Source organism: Seriola aureovittata, chromosome 14, assembly GCF_021018895.1.
Source record: "Seriola aureovittata isolate HTS-2021-v1 ecotype China chromosome 14, ASM2101889v1, whole genome shotgun sequence".
NCBI classification, from domain to species: Eukaryota; Metazoa; Chordata; class Actinopteri; order Carangiformes; family Carangidae; genus Seriola; species Seriola aureovittata.
In genome coordinates, this window is record NC_079377.1 from 7,454,968 (window position 1) to 7,472,135 (window position 17,168).

Here is a 17,168-nt window from a genome sequence, read left to right on the forward strand (position 1 = left end):
AAAAAGTCCCACACTTCATACACAGCAGTCCCCTGGTGCCAGGCGTAAATGAAAAACAGCATGAGAAAATGGAAGTACTGCAGGCTAGAGATTGGAAACAGTGAATAGATGAAAAGAAAGAAGTTGAACAAACTATCCAAAGATCTTATCTGTGTACGTTGCTCAACATCCGCAATGTTTGTTCACATGCAGCTCACAACTGTGTTAGTCACTAAAACTTGGACAAGAGCCACTACAGCCAGAGCATGCCAATTTAACAAATAGTTAAGAGCAATGTTTGTAACCATAATTCATGTAACATAGTGCCATATTCTAAAATCAAAGGTTTTGTTACCATTGACCCAAAAAAACATGGCCTGGATTATTCCATTCACATCACAACTTCATATTCACAACATACTACTGCTGTTGAACAGAGCTGTCACACTGTAACACTGGGCAACAAAGTCTATTACTATATGTTCTTATCAGTCCAACCACAAAGACAACTATTCCTGCAGTATGAATAGAGAAGCAGTGCTGAGATTTTCTGAAAATTATAAAAGGCTTCAGCAGTTCTTTCAACCTTTGAGACCCTCTGACAGCCTGCTAAACAGAACGAATTGCCTCGTGGCTAATATGTAGCTCAATCACAGCCTGGATGTCTGGCAGCCTTAACTCCTTAAGTAAACTGCCTGCATGTGCTACAATAGTATTCAATAGTTTAAAACAAAAACCTGCAATGTTCCCTCCCGAACCTCATTTCCATTCTCATACGCCCAATTTCTATAGTCACTTAATAGAAACACTGCTCACCTTACCCACTGCGCCTTAACCTTGATTTGTATAAAATATTGTCTGACAAGGACCTCATATATTTTTGGAATAAAATTGTGGAAAAGTGCAATTAAAGAGGGTTTCATGCTTTTCAGTCTATACTATACTAGGAACAGACACTATAACACCAGGGAGAAACTTCCAGAAGGACAACCATCACTGCAACACCACTGATCTGGCCTTTGTGGCAAAGTGGCTGGAAGGAGTCAAAGTTTGCAAAAAGGCACCTAAAGGAGATTATCTGGTCTGATGAAACCAAGATAGAATTGCCTGGCTTCAAGTTTTGACAAAACCAGACACTGAATTGGATGTCCCTCTGAAAGTTTCTCAAATCTTCACATGGGATCTCAGGAGCTCAGCCAGAGTGACCATCAGGTTCTTGGTCACCTCTCCCCTGACTATTCAGTTCGGCCGGGTGGCTGACTCTAGGAAGAGTCCTGGTTGTTCCAAAGTCCCCAATGCTGCAGACATTTTTTGTAGTGCCAGATCTGTGCCTCAACACAATCCTTTCTCTGCTCTGCAGGCAGTTCCTTTGACCTCATGTCTTGTTCAGCTGTGATACCTTATATAAACAGGTGTGTGCCTTTAAGAAATCATATCCAATCAGCTCAATTTATCACATGTCCAATCAAGGTGCAGAAACATCTCAAAGATAAATGAGAGAGAAATGGGAGGCACCTGAGCCAAATGTAAATAAACTGTCATAGCAGAGTGTCTAAATACGTGATATTTCAGTTCTTCTTTTTAAATAAATTTGCAAATGTTTTCACTTTTTCTTTATGGGACATTGAGTATAGATTGAGGAGGATAAAATTAATATTTTTGATTTTAGCATAAGGCTGCAACATAACAAAATGTGAAAAAACTGTAGGGGTCTGAATACTTTGCGAATGCACTCTATAGAGCATGCATACAACAATACATTTCAGACATGTAGCAGTTATCAGAAAACTCAGTGCAAACAACAAACTACTTAAAACTGCATAATAACTGCTACAAGTGTTTCATTTATAAAAAGGTCAAAATGTTGATATAGTGAAACAATTGTCATGACATTTAGGTGTGTTTCAGGTGTCTGTTAAGTGTACTACACCACATTTGTCTTTTTCATGATGCTGATGATGATTCAGAATGTCATGTCACCCTGTCCTCAGCAGGATGGGTATTTACATAATAGATTAAATTCATTAGCCTTATCCAACAGAGCAGGCTGTTTTTCACATCTATTAATCTTGCATAAATTACAGAGCTTTAATTCCACACCAGATGCACACTGCCTCAGTGGCAGTGTGTATTTGTGTGTTTAAAAATACTGCATGGTGAAGGAAAAGTTGTGAAGCACTTGCAGAAAGCAGAGGTATAATATACTGCTACCATGCAGCTATGGTGTGGGATTGTCAACTCTATACATTAGCTGCAAAATGGTCCTGGGCATCAGCTGCAGAAGCAACAGGTGAAGAAATCTTTTAGCACCTCTGACTATGTGTGTAGGTTGTGCAGACTGCAGAAAATTACATAACAGTAGCACAAATCTCTGAAAAAGGCATTTCTGCTAACCCTCTCTGCTTCTACATCCTCTCTTTTTCTCACAACATATCTTTACCAAGTTTTCCCTAACAGCAGCATTGGATATATGACCACTGATCATTATAGCACAAGCAGGCCACATTATTGACAAATGAGATTAATAGAACTGTAAACCAAATCAAAATGAATTTACCCATCAACCTTGTGTTTCACTGACACAAGGTAGCAGAAAGAGCTGGAACTGCAAACAACTTTAAAAGATAGGCAAGAAGAATTTCAGAACATAATCTGAATATTCACTGGATTTCAGTCAATGAGCAGTCTTTCTGAATCTTAACAGTAGAGGGCAGCCAAGTACAATTTAATAGCAGAGCTGCATGGAAGCAGCAAACACATCCAACAGCTCCCAAAGGTTAAAGAACAGAATTCTTACCAGCATTGACTATGGCATCCACCTCCAAGACAGTAATATCTCCTTTGTAGAGAGCCACTTTATCACTCAGCCCACCTCCACCTGTCAGCTCCTGCCCTTCCTCATTGTCATTCACTGAAAAAGAAAACAACAACTTTGACTTGTTGCATTAAGAAAGAACATAAACATATGGAAGTGTCACTCAATAAATATACACTATCTTGTTCCTTTGAATAGAGACAGTACATTAATGAAAGGTTCTCACATGTACTTGAAAAGATTAAATGTGATAATGTGATGGTCCAGATAGCATTTACATGGATACTGTGAATTTAAATTGGTCATTTATATATGTATCCTACTCCTTTCATGTAGTGAAAAAAAAAATCGAATTGTGTGTTGAAATATGAGCCACCAATTTATTAGTCAGTAAGTACTGTGTATAACAAGCCAGTTTTACTATGGCGATTTTGTATACTTCATCTATTGAGGATTGAGCCAAGAAGACTGTCAGCTAAGAGCCTCCCACATGAAGTTATTATACCTTGTTTAATTCAATGTGGAGAAACACTACAGTAGATGTCATCACCAAGCACTCCTAAACAATTTGCCAGTCTACCTCACTTCACTGAACATCAATTGTAGCCTGTGCTGGTTTTATATCAGAGTTCTCATATTACACGTTTGTTTTTGTTACTGTGTTAAGACTTTCTTCTTGCATGCACCCTTAATAACAACAACAACACTTGCCTTTCATTCAACTTTAAATATACAGGGTTTAGGCTTTGTTCTCCAATAAATTAGAAAACAATATTGCTTTGGTGAACAATATATCATGTCATATATTTTTTTTTTTTTTTTTTAATAAATCTTGCTTATCAAAGTTCACCATCACAATGTTGGTAAAAAACACAAGAAAGTAAATAATAACTTATAATAATTTGGTATTTCTACTGAATGTTAGTGTTCATAAAATACAGATACACCATAATCTGGTCTCAACTTTAGAAATGTATTACAAACATTACACATGTACCTGCACACAGGTGAATAAAACACATACAGTGCATTCATCTTTGCAGCCACATTTTGTTTTGTTGCAGCCTTAAACTAAAATTGTTTAAATACATTTTTTTCCCAATCAACTTACACTCAATACCCCATAATGACAAAGCAAAAACTGAATTTTAGATTTTTTTGCAAATTGATTAAAAAGGTAAAAACTGAAATATCACATTGACATAAGTATTCAGACTTTTTAGTCAGTACATAGTTGAAGCACCTTTCGCAGCAATTACAGCCTCGAGTTTTCTTGGGTGTGATGCGATGAGCTTTGCAGACCTGGATTTGGGGATTTTCTGAGTTGTCCCAAAGTCACGCCTGCAGTGTCTTGGCTGTGGGCTTAGAGTCATCGTCCTGTTGGAAGGTGAACCTATGGCAGAGTCTGAGGTGCTGAGTGCTCTGCACCAGGTTTTCATTAAGGATATCTCACATGTCTCCCTGTCCCAGCCACTGAAGAACACCTCCACAGCATGATGCTCCCACCACCATGCTGATTTCCTCCAGACAGTTCAATCTTGGTTTCATCAGACCAGAGAATCTTGTTTCTCACAGTCTGAGAGTCCTTTAGGTGCTATTCTGCAAACCTTCACTTAGGTGATGCTTCATCTGGTCACTCTTCCATAATGCCCAGACAGTGGAGTGCTGCAGTGATGTCTGTCCTTCTGGAAGTTTCTCCCTTTCAGATTCTTGGTCACCTCTCTGACCAAGGCCCTTCTCCCCAATTGCTCAGTACGGCCAGGCGGCCAGCACTAGGAAGAGTCCTGGTTGTTCCAAACTTCTGTCTTAAGAATTATGGAGGTCACTGTGCTCTTGGGAACTTTTAATGCAACAGAATTTTTTTGTAGCCCTCCCCAGATCTGTGTCTCCACTCCTTGTTTTGTTATTCCACCAATAAAAAAATACAGTATCTAAGCTTTGTAGGCAGTTCCTTTGACCTCATGGCTTTGTTTTTGCTCTGATACACATTGTCAGCTATGAGACCTTAGGTGTGTGCGTTTCCAAATCATGTCCAATCAGCTAAACTGACCACAGGTGGACTCCAATCAAGGTGTCGAAACATCTCAAAGATGACCAAGAGAAATGGAAGGCACCTGAGCTAAATTTCAAGTGTCATAGCAAAGTGTCTGAATACTTATGTCATTTTGGTATTTTAGTTTACCTTTTTAATAAATGTGCTAAATTTCTAATGTACTGTTTTTGCTTTGTCATAATGCAGTAGTGATTGTAGATTGATGAAGGAAAAAATGTATTTTAATGATTTTAGCATGAGGCTGTTACATAACAAAATGTGAAAAAGGTCTGAATACACTCTCTGTATTTTCTTTTCTTTTTTACCCCAAAATTACATTGTAGGTCTCCTGAGTTAAACAAATGTACATAATCTACTAATGTCCTTGATATATGATTAGCAAGCTAGAGGATATAAACATAATAGAAGGCAATGTTTTTCTGCAGAAAAAACATCACTCACAAGGTTAGGTTTGTTTTGAGGGCTATTTAAAAATGTTTCCTGTATTTAATGTTTTTTACCATATATGCTGTTTTCTTGTCTAGAGAAATTTATGACCAAGACACATTAGTTTTGTCTGTTATACTCTTGTTCATATTTATATGTGGATTGTGCTGTCCTGTGACACTTCTCTAATTCCTTTCCTCTGTGTTCATTGCCTCATTTCCTGAGGAACTTGGGGAATCACCTCACATCCATTTAAGACAGATCTGAGATCAATATAAGCCTTGTTCAGTCTTTCTGACACAGAACACAACTACCTCTATTGGTTCTCTCCCTTTGACCAGAGTCTGGAGGTCCTTAGCATGGTTTGCTTGAAATTTCACATGGTAAGAAAGTGTGGTTAAATGCACAAGAATGGGCAAAATACTTCAGATGAAACACAAAATTGTTATATAGACACTATACACTCAAACACTGAGCTTTCATACCTCTGTTTTCCTCTCTCCAGGTTGGAATCTTGTCCAGAGATATAAAATCTTGACGACGATACTCCTTGCGTCTCTCCTCCCGTTCTAGACGGAGCAGTCTCTCTGTCGAGGAAAGTAATCATAAATTTTAGCAAGAATAACACTAGTACACCTTACTGAAGAATGAAAACTATAGGAAAGAGGGAAATGAACTTGGTACTAGAATTAAAATAGACTAGAATGGAAATAAATAGTGTAACATTCATTACACTATTAATTGAATGATCTGTTTATTTTCTTCTCTTAATGTCACAACAACCTGTCTCCCAGTGCCTTTCCTTTCTTTTAAATGACCACCATCCATATAAGCGTTAGTCAGTTGCAGGTCTTGCCCCCAACCACACTCATCCTCTGCCACTCAACTGGTACAGCCATCATTTTCATCAGTCATGTACTGCTCCTCACTTTTTCTGCTCCACCCCTCCCTGGCTCTCTAAATTACTTTATGAAAAATCTGATCCTTAATAATGTGATCATTGATAATATGATCCTTCTTCATGCATTAAAATCCTCTTTTGGCTTCCATGGTCAAAGTATAGGATCAGCAATATAAGACCACCCCTGGAGCTGGTAGGGATTCTGAGTTTTGCTCAAACACACTTCATTAAGATAGCTGCTCGTCATTCAAGATGTTTGAACACATGTACCGTGATTGAATGATGGTCTACTCTGCTTACAACATCAGCGTTCTCAGCCATGTGCCATGGAGGCCCAAAACAATGCAGGTTCTCCTTCCAATCAGACACCAACTGCTGATATCACTCATTAGTTCCTCATCTTTGGCTGTTCTTGTTAATTACTGAAACTGGCTGTTGTTAAGATTGGCTGGAATGAAAATGTGAATACCCCTGGTTCTCCATGACTCTCAGCTGAGAACCACTGCACTGTGGTCACCATGTTATCTAAGCTTCGTTGCATTCTGAACTGTTTGTCCTTCATTGTTACAACTCTGTGTTGCTCTGTGATTATATTACCAATAGTTTGATAGGTTTGATAGGAGTGTTGTTGTTGAAATCTTACAGTGACCCACTTTTTGCACTGTGTCTTGTTAAGTATTGAACATTGAGAAACTTACTTTGTCATAACAATTATAACTACATTTAAGCTCCTTGTTACCTGAACTGAACTGTGCAGCCTAAGTACTTTAACAACAAACTCCAACATAATTGATTGACTTTCGTAGATCGCACAGCTGATGCTTAACCTGCACTGCTGTATCACTCTTTAATCCTCACAGCTTGTGTCCTCATGTTCATCCTCACTGACTGCAAAAGATCCTCAGCTTGCTACTGTTTCTCCAGACAGCACCAGGCTGTTCTGCAAAACAAGCTTCATCCTAATTATGTGCTCCATTGTGAAATCTTCACCATATAATACCCCGGTGCTCACAGTGAAGACTTTGGTCAATTAAAACATAAACTGGATGTGATTTAACACCACAAAGCAGAATAATAGTTTACTAAACTAGGCTCTTTCTACAACAAGGATTTGTTGCTTAGTATATAACAATACCCTCCATCATAGGAACTCTGTACTCTCTTTCTCAAAGGGGCTTGAGATATCAGGTTTGGCTCTAACGCAAATGAAAGCCTAAAATATTCAGGCAGTAGGGAATTACTATATTTTGGTGAAAAATACGAGGTTCCTTAGGTAACTTTTAGTAACATCTCACAGTAGGTCAGGTTTATATCAACGGTATTTCGGGGGGTATCTATTGTATCCCTCCTGTATTTTCTCTTCCTCTTGCCCACTCCTGTCATTCCCAAGGCTGCTTTTATTCTACATGGATGAATAAAAAGGCAGTTCTGAGGTTGAACACAACAAAGCTCTCTGGACTACACTAAAGTGCTTCGTTACTCTGCTGAACTTTTGGTCATTGAGGAATCTCATAGCTTAGCTTAGCTGCCATGAGAACAGGATGGGCTCAAAATGTGCTTTATTAAATATGAGCCTCCACATACAAAGTTGTGTCTGGAGCCTGTATAATTTTGCTATACTTGATGAGTTCTGGATGGGAAGTTCTATCACTACATGCTGCTGACATCCCTGAACCAAATTCTACTGTCACATAAAATCTAATTTAATGGAGTCTTTTTTGAACCTCAGAACAGTCTTGTTTTGTTATTTAAGTCATTTTATTTAAGAAAGTTCCCTCCCCTCACAATACTCCCCACCTGGTAAAATTCAGCATTTTTTGCTCATTTTGAAATCAGGCTGATTTTGCCAAAGAATAAACCAGGTGCCAACATGACTTACAACAATCAATCTTTGGCAGTACTACATATTACAGTTTCACCCTACAGTCTAGCCCTGGGCCAAACCGCTATTTCAAAAAATAATTATATTAAATTCCTTAAGTTTCAGAATTTCTGTCACATTTTGACTCGCCTTGATCTCCTCTTAAAGCAATTTGAGCTAGAGGGGTATATGCTCAGAATATGAAATCTGATTTTCTGATGTTCGTTCTGTGCTGGTACCTGCTAAAACTGCAAATGACTAGCTAAGATTAATTATTATGTCTGCTCAGAGATTTTTAATAACCATTAAAAAGTTTCCCATATACTCCAATAAGTCGTGAGTCAGCGAAATCGGGGACTAGACACTGACTTTATTTCACAAAAGGAGAACCACCATAAAATTCAAAATAAAGCTCACAAACAATATCAATGATTACAAATAAACTTTGTTCCAGTTATTAATTAAGACCACATCCCTGAGGTCAGGGATCAAAATTTGTCTGAACCAGTAGTCCACTTGAGCCAATGTGATATAACAAGGAACACAATTTAATCACAAACAGACCTGTTTCTGTTAGTAAGGTTTTAGGCCAAAAGTGGTACTATATTCACAACCTAAATACACAACCAATAGACAGTTTGACATGTCAAAGCAGAAAGACCACAGGTGTGGTGAATATCATTAATGATGGCTGCATTCCAATTAGGTTTACTAGTTTCCAGGTTCAGGTATAGCATTCTCACTCTGACATAAATGCATATGGTGGCCTTAATGGAATGGAGCCATCACTAATTAATGTGATTAATTACACCTGTGCTGTACCTGCTATGGCAAGTGAAAACCTTTAGCATGAAAAAGCTACTACTGTGTGAAGAAATCAATGACCTATGAATAACATTATAGGGTTTATATGTATTTGTTTTGCGCACAGCAGGTCCATCCTGTCCTGAAACCCAAAGCACTTGAGAGTCAAATAGACACGTCTAGCAGACAAGACTAGCATTACATGCAACTTTCACTGTGCGTTTGAGACACAGAAACCGCCGCTATTTGTCTTCTAATAAATTATGAATAACCACGTTTAAAACTATTAGACACTCCGCTCCTTTGTGTTGCTGAGGTGTGACTGCTGTTTGGCTACACGGATATTTAGTTCCAGAGAAGTAAGCTATCACACAGGTGGAAGGTAGGACATGTTAGTTAGGAGCAGGCTAGCCTAACAGGTGAATGAGGACTCGGGAAAAATCAGTTAGCACCTTAAATGCAAGCTAATAAGCAGGCAAGGGGCACTATGTGAACAGTGTTGTTGCGAATGTCAAACATGCATTACGGCTGCCTAACAGAGTCGCAACATAATTTTAACATTTGTACAGTGACTGTGTGGGATTATTAACAGTCTGGAGAGTAAGTTGTATCACAGTGATATGGAGAAAACAGACAGAGTGGCTGTCAGTCTACTGGCATGCTTAGAATTCATGCTGTCTGCCATGGAGATGATGATAGCCTCATTCCCCCCCAAAACAAGCCTTACCTTTTTCAGTCTTCCAGTCCTTTTTCTTTTTGCTCATGCTGCCGGAGTGATTAGACTTCGAAAGGTTGTTTTTTGACTGTGGCAACCCCAGGCTCACAGTGAATAGTGTTCCGGGAAAAAACTGAAATGTAAAGTGAAACAGCCTCTGGACGGTTGTCTCACCTGTGAAGCTGTCAAATTTCTATGGACCTCAGTCGGCTCAACCTACCGTGATTGCGCCGTAAATTATGTGTACAAATCGTGGCGAAATGATTGGCTGGTGAGAACGGAGACATCGGCGTGCAATTGGTCCAGCTAACAAGTCAATCACACGAGGTCCATAGACTGGGGAAGCAGGGTAGGCTGTTTCCGGCGGGTCATCAGCCTGGCGTGTGAGGTAGTGGGCTAGTAACGCCGGGCCAGTCGGATGCAAACTGTATGTACGAGTCAACTTTGTGTCACTGCACAGAAACAGTCCTGTAGATTTTAAAGAAATTAAATTTTAATAGGTTTATCTTTGCTGATAATCACCGTGTGTGTTTTGCAATATTTTGAGTGAAATTTTGATCCTGTTGCAGGGGAAAGTGTAGGACACAGGTGCATACAGTGAAAATAATTATTTTATTTTATTTTATATATATTATATATATATATATAATATATAAAATAAAATAAAATAATTATTTTATATAATAAGAATTTATTTATAATCTTTTTAAATCTCATACCTCTTACTATTCCTTAACTTAATGATACATAAAAGATAGAATGACAAAATGGAAATATTATCCAAGAAATATTGTGGCCATTCATTTGAAATTACCCATAATCAAAGAGGAGCCATTAAGAGTTATTGGCCTTTAGTAGAAACCTTTTTGACTGACTCTATAACAACTAAAATGCTCACTGTTTGTAAGAACTCTCATGGTAAGATAGGTTTAGTCGCGCAATATCCAAATTTTCATGATGGGGTATTTGTTGATAATACACTGAAACCTTGACCTATAATTGTGTAACTGTTTGGATTTTAGCAACATGAGGATAATTTTGATGATAGCTATGGCCAGTACTATCTGAGATAACTATTACTGTGTGACTTTAATAATTGTGAATACAATACAGTAACTCACAGGATAGACCGGATCAGACTAGTAAGTCAGGCTGTCATATGTATGAGCCTGCTTCCAGAGACCACCGTCTGTCATCTGTTGTGTGAGCTCTGCTCTGGTCCAGACCCATCTGCTCCTAAAACCACTGACATTATCTGAGAGTGGAAAATGTCTTTCATCCAAGCTGTACTATGATCCAGATCCAGATTTTTAAAATTGAGGATTATTTTACTGAAACAGTTCAGCGACTATAACTGAGTGAAAATGTATACATAGATACATAAATTACTTTAACAGTTTTATATCTAAAACTCATAATACAAAGGGCAAAAAGATTTATAATTTGGATCATGGTGGGAAAATTCACTTACAGTGTTCCTCAGACACCCCTTATTCCAGTCAAATTAAAGATCTTTATCTCATTGAGCTGCTGCCCTTTTTAAGGAAATTAAAACAAGGTAATCAGCTCTGAAATCTGGCACAAAAATTCATAATTTGTCCTTGTAATATGTTAATTAGTTTTCACTTTAACCACCTAATTCGGATTAACAAGATATTAGAAAAATGTATCAACATTTACTCTAGTTAAAAACCAAAATTTGATATTTACTGTCATTTTTCTTGTAGAGCTAGAGCCATTAAAATGCACACTCTAAACCGTCTTGACCAGTATCTAAACAAGGTGTGATTTGAATGAAGTTGTCATAGCAGTTTTCCCTTGTACTATTCAAACCAAACCACTAGATGTCGATCTTGCGACATTATAAGCAGCAGTGTACAGCGAGGATGATTCTGTTTAGAGACTGGTTGGGTCATAACCAATGATCATAGTTGGTATCACATATAATATCATGGAAGAAGATTATGAATCAAGACTAATCTTATAATAATTGGGTTACATTTTAATGAGGCATTTAGGGGGTGCTATTTTTAGCCAAATTAGTAATTCATAAGTAAATAATCCAATCTACTTTGTCTGATATTTTTATATTAGTAGGAGGTATATTAATCAGACGACCCAGGTTCAAACTCATTTAAGACAACATTCTGAATCCAAAGTGTGTGACCTTGACCTCTGACCTCTTATTATGACCTCGCATTAGGCTTTGGAACACTTAACAAAATTGAAAACTTGAAGCTTGACTACTTGTTATGACTAATAGGCTACTGAAATCAATTATACTACTACACCATAATTTTAGTTATGAGCTCAAAACTCCTACACACCCATTGTCCACTCACACAGGTGTTTTCACTTATGTTGGCTTTTCTTGGGACTGTGTACAATCCAGCCTTCAGTGACACTGCCTCATTCTCCTGTTGTTGCACCTGTTAGGGTGGATCAGTGTACCCTGCTATCATTCCTATTGGTCCATAAAGTTCTGTGGCATCACATTATTCCAAATATATTGTAGCTTAACCTGACTAGAGGTCTAATAAGCCAGAGTAAGTGAAAACACCTGTGTGCATGTAGAGGGTCTTAAAGTGTTGTTAAATGCTGTGTTGTGAATTCATGGGTTCAGGAATCATGATATTTTTTTTTGTGTGTGTTTGTGATTTGTTCTCCAATGACAAATCAACTAACAATGATACTGTATTGTCTGGACTGTATAGCCTGTTGTTTCACTTGAGGTGGAAATAGCTATACATACATTGTCATTTGCATTTGCTAGATACTGTATGTAATTATTTCATCATTGTGGCTCAGTCATTGTTCTGATGTCTGAGCAGCAAAAATATAAAACTTGGCTGGCTATTCCTAGTGAATAGTGGTTTTCTACAGGGCAATCTGTATATTCCAAACTGAGGAGGATCTATTTGTGTAAGCCTGTGTAGGCAATTGTTATTGTCATGGTTACAGCACAAGGAGATTATGTCAGTGGCTGTATGTACAAGTCACTAGTAAGAGCTAGGAGTCTAATCTGTTCTTGGCTTGATACATATGTTTTTCACGTACCACTTATGATCATAGCAACATAATTACAGCAAGCAATGCAATTATCTACAGAGAAATACACAAAATTATCCCTAACTTAAAGTGTGCCCAGAAGCTATATAATTATGACAACTGTTGTTTCTATGTGTTCTTATGTCAATATCTGTAAGCCCTTTGATGGTTACTACTTGGTTGGTACATTTCTGTGAAGGAATTATATCTTCATGTCTGTTCTCAGTCAGTATCTAATGATAAAACACACGATTTGTTTAGTACAATAATCGATTGTTTCACAGTCGTAGCTCAAGCCTCAAGCGTAGACTAAATAATTCTACTCTACGGGGATCTCTGATGAAAAACTGGGCTTAAGCCATTTATGTGCAGTTGAGGCTTTAGCAGTGGTCTTGAGATATTTAATGTTTACAGACATTTGTCATATCTTGCCAATGACAATAAAAAGTTACAGGAAACATCTCTTACTGAAAGCCTAAGATAAGGTTTGACAGTGTACATGCACAGAACGCATGTTAAAGCCTGTTGAGGGTTTGTAAAGGTGATTTCCAGGAATCAAAACAATTCCTCAGCCAAGCTGCATACACTCACATGTAGATAGTTTTCCACATGACTTCATAAACAAACTTTGCATAATAGTTCTAATTTACAGTCAACAAAGGGGGAAATAGTTTTGTAGCGATGCCACTCTGTCAGAGAAACTTTGCTGTGATCACTTTGCACTACCCTGAACATGAAAACACTGTATAGTGTGGTGGTCTGTGTGGGTTCTTTTCAACCTTCTCAATCAGACATTTGTCTGCCCATGTCATTCATTGTGTCCTGCCATATATTATGCTCATCTGTTCCACAGATGTGAACAGCGGCTCACTATTCTGATCAAAAAGAGCCAAAAACTTTGATCAAGTAACTCTATAGAAACATGTGTTCGTAGACATATTCTGATGCACATCTGTCTGCAGACATTATGTTAAGAGTTCATTATCTACTTTGCAGAACAAAACAAAACCATTGAAAAGGTTTTCAGGTTAATTGATATATATATATGAATTAACTTGTTTTAAATTAAATTAAATCAAATTAACTTTATTAATGACCTGTGTAAAATATCATTGTTTTCTTCTACTCAAAATTTTGTAATTTCAACTTCAAGTGTCTTTTACAAATATATGAAATAACGAGGGTGAGGGTGATGTTGTACAGCGTGCACCTGTGCTCTGACTCATCTGGAAAGGGAATAATCAATAGAATTTGATGTTATTAATTTTAGACCAAACAAAAGCTCCAGTAACTTACAAAATTAAACAGCTGATAAACATGAACGGGTGTGACATATTTTACTTTTTTTTTTTCTTTTTACCATTTTACATTTTTTGGCTCACACAATATTTACTTTTTTCATTTTATTTTGTTCTGTTTTCCTGTTTTTATGTTGTTTTGGCTACTGTCCTGTATCTCACAATTAGACATAATCATCTTATATTTCTCATTTTCAAGAGCATTTCTTATTTCTGGCTTTGACATGTGTTTTATTTACAATTTTTTTGTTGTAGTTCACACTCTTCACTAGTCTGTAATTCAACTGTAAGAGCAATTTGTCATGAGATGCATTGTGATGTATTGATGTGAATATAGTGGTTTACAGAATGGTACTTTGTTTAGTCTACATCCTCAGAATGGGTTTGGGGTTGGATTAAAAAAGCATCACACTGTGAGTATTCTTTTCCTGCAGGATTCCTGTGGGTTGTAGCTTTGGCAAAATGTGTTGCAACTGCTCCCTCTGTTTATTTTAGTCTATTTAATAAAGCCCCCATCCAGCATGTCTCTTCACACCAGAGCACGCCTGCTTTCTGCCTGCTCAAAGCAGCAGGAATTCCTCCCTGATCGCTGGCTGAACTCAAGCTGAATAGATTTAGTGTGGATAGATGTTCAGATGTTCAAAGCATATGCAGAAAAGTGATCCAAACTGTTGTGGCTTCTACGTATCAACAATTTTCTTTGCAGGATAATTCTGCTTATACAGTGTTGGTCTGTTGCACTACATTTGCTTTTTTCCAGCACAATAATTCCTTTATATATAACTCCTTAGTGTTTTTAACTTTGACATTTTCCTTTTTTTTAATTAAACAAAAGATTAAAGCATTAACAGAAAGGTGGAAATCTCTTTAATCCATTGCTGAAGTGTTCTGAAACAAATCAAAACATCACATGCTCCCTCTGACTATACATAATACTCACAGACAGAGTTACTCATCCAAATAAGCAACTACCTTGTCTGCCAGATGCCAGAGCAGAATATTTGAAACTCCACAGGAAAATGCTATCACAGAAATTATATTGCTCATGCTTAATGCTGCAGAAGTCTTGGATTATTGACCTCTTTTTTCTGCTTCTATCCATGCCAAAACACCACACTACAACACAACACAACACAACACAACACAACACAACACAACACAACACAACACAACACAATGACCCTATGCTTCAGCAATCTGCCCATTATAGGTTAAAAATGTTTTCAGAGGCATTTCAGTTCTAACCCTTCCTTAGTGGGAGGATAATGAATGTATTTTCTCATGATATCTTAACACATCAGGTTATGTAGCACTCTGAAACTAACGATGGGGTCAGTTTTATCGCTACAGTGTAGCCTGTCTCAGTTCACAAATAGCCTATACAAGGGTAAATTTGTCTCCAGATGAAGTGGAGGGGCCTCAAATGAATCATGTCTGCCGCCTGTGTGGTCATAACAGATAACACGTCTATTAAAGTTGAACTGGCACTTTTCCTCTGCACACCATTAACAACAGCAAGGAGAAGTTTCCACAGAGATTTGATGGCATGCGATACTAAAGCCACCCCCTAAAGGCTTGCTGGCCCCTCTTCAGCACTCTGCACCCTGGCCCCAGCTCTCTCTCCATTAATTGCTCAACAGCACTCTTTCATCTCCTTTAACTTGATCCAAAACAAATAACATTACGCTGCACATTATGATTAAACAATGTGCTTGGTTTGGTCCCCCCATACAACTTCTGCTTGGGCCTTATATTAAAAGCGCCTGTTTCAGATCAATAATGATATAGGTTTAGTGTTGATTCTAGATGATCAGGAGGTATGAGCTGAATATATACATTTACATTACTTTGCATTTTGTAGGGATATTTCCCAATGTGGATTAAACCAATAGTAACTCAAATTTTGAAGTAGGAAAGCTTCTTTTTATTACAGTTTCTGTGATAGAAAGTATGATAACATGAAGGTACATAAGAGAATATCAGTGAAAGATCTTCAGTTAAGATTTTTATGTCATTTAAGAATCTCATGGGGGAGCAATAATCTCTATATATATCCAACAATACTGAGAACTACTCTGTATCTTACCCTTTTATCTGTGTTTAGGCAATATACTGAGTCATTTTTGCTGCCTGACAAAATTTCAGAATGCCCATATGTTCCCATTCTTTTCCCTGAAGAAAGAAAGACAGCAGTGATTATTGTGGACTTGATTTGCAGCCGTGAGACCTAAACATGTACTAAAAATATCTCTTGAGCAGAAAATGGCCTCTGATTAAATATTCTGTTATTTAACCCAATAGAGAGTTTGTACTTGTCCAGAAATTTGCAGCAAAACACAACTGAGAAAAAGGTGTTAGATTCCAAGCAGTCAAACAGAGAGAAATCTGCTATAGAACCATGTAAGGGACACTAATTTCTTCACTGCCACTAGCCACTAGTCTGCAGACATTTTGTCATATCATTTCATAACATAAGCTTTTCCAGCAAATGCACACTTTTGTAGCAAGTCAGTTAATATTACTGAGATATTTTTCACATACAGAATCATACTGACCATAGGTATGGTCAATAAGTAGGCTATTATTTCATGTTTTTTATATAAACCTATAAACCCTAGTATAGGGTTTCTATAGTACAGCTAGAGACAATCCTGGAAAAGTCCCCCACTGTTTCATGGTTTCCCTATCTAAACTGTCTGGAACCACATTCAGTAAGATGTCAGTAACTAAATAATAAAAAAGATGAAACTAATTCCAATGAGAGTGTCCACAACAAGGTCTGTGGATAATCTAGAGTAACAGGGCGTAATTTATGGAAAGATATGTTGGTGTAAAAGAAGAATAAAATAAATAGGTAAAAATAATGTAAATTTTGCATGCTGTGACCACCACAAACACTATACTGTATCCACCCCACATCAGAGAAGACAGATATCTCAGAAGCTGGTAAATGAAAATATATTTCTTTCTAATTTAGTTAACTGGCCCTTTCATTTTAGTGTAGGCTAGTTAATATTAAAGCTTGTTAAAAACCCGGGTTAAAACTTGATCAAAAATGTTCTGGACAATGATTGTCTTCTAAGAGTGAGATATGATAGCCACATGAGAATTCAGTGGAGATCTCATGAAATGTTGTATAACAATGGCCTATATACTTCTTAATTAATAAAAAAGGAAATGTCAAATCGTTTTTAAATTCCTGAATCATGTACGTTTTCAATCCAATTTATTCGTTTTTGTGTGTATGCATTTTGTGTATGCATGTCCT

The 17,168-nt window shown here is 37.4% G+C and overlaps 1 protein-coding gene across 2 annotated transcripts in view; it reads right to left on the reverse strand.

The window, feature by feature from the left end:
* macrod2 (mono-ADP ribosylhydrolase 2) overlaps window positions 1-9,769 on the reverse strand; it is a 396,264-nt gene extending 386,495 nt beyond the window's left edge. For both annotated transcript variants that reach the window (XM_056395624.1, XM_056395623.1), the window contains exons 1-3: window positions 9,567-9,769; window positions 5,759-5,860; window positions 2,777-2,890 (exon numbers count right to left, since the gene is read on the reverse strand). In XM_056395624.1, coding sequence (XP_056251599.1) covers window positions 2,777-2,890; window positions 5,759-5,860; window positions 9,567-9,603 — 253 coding nt within the window. In that variant the 5' untranslated portion in view covers window positions 9,604-9,769. The remainder of the gene's footprint in view (window positions 1-2,776; window positions 2,891-5,758; window positions 5,861-9,566) is intronic.
* Between the last annotated feature and the right edge of the window lie 7,399 nt (window positions 9,770-17,168).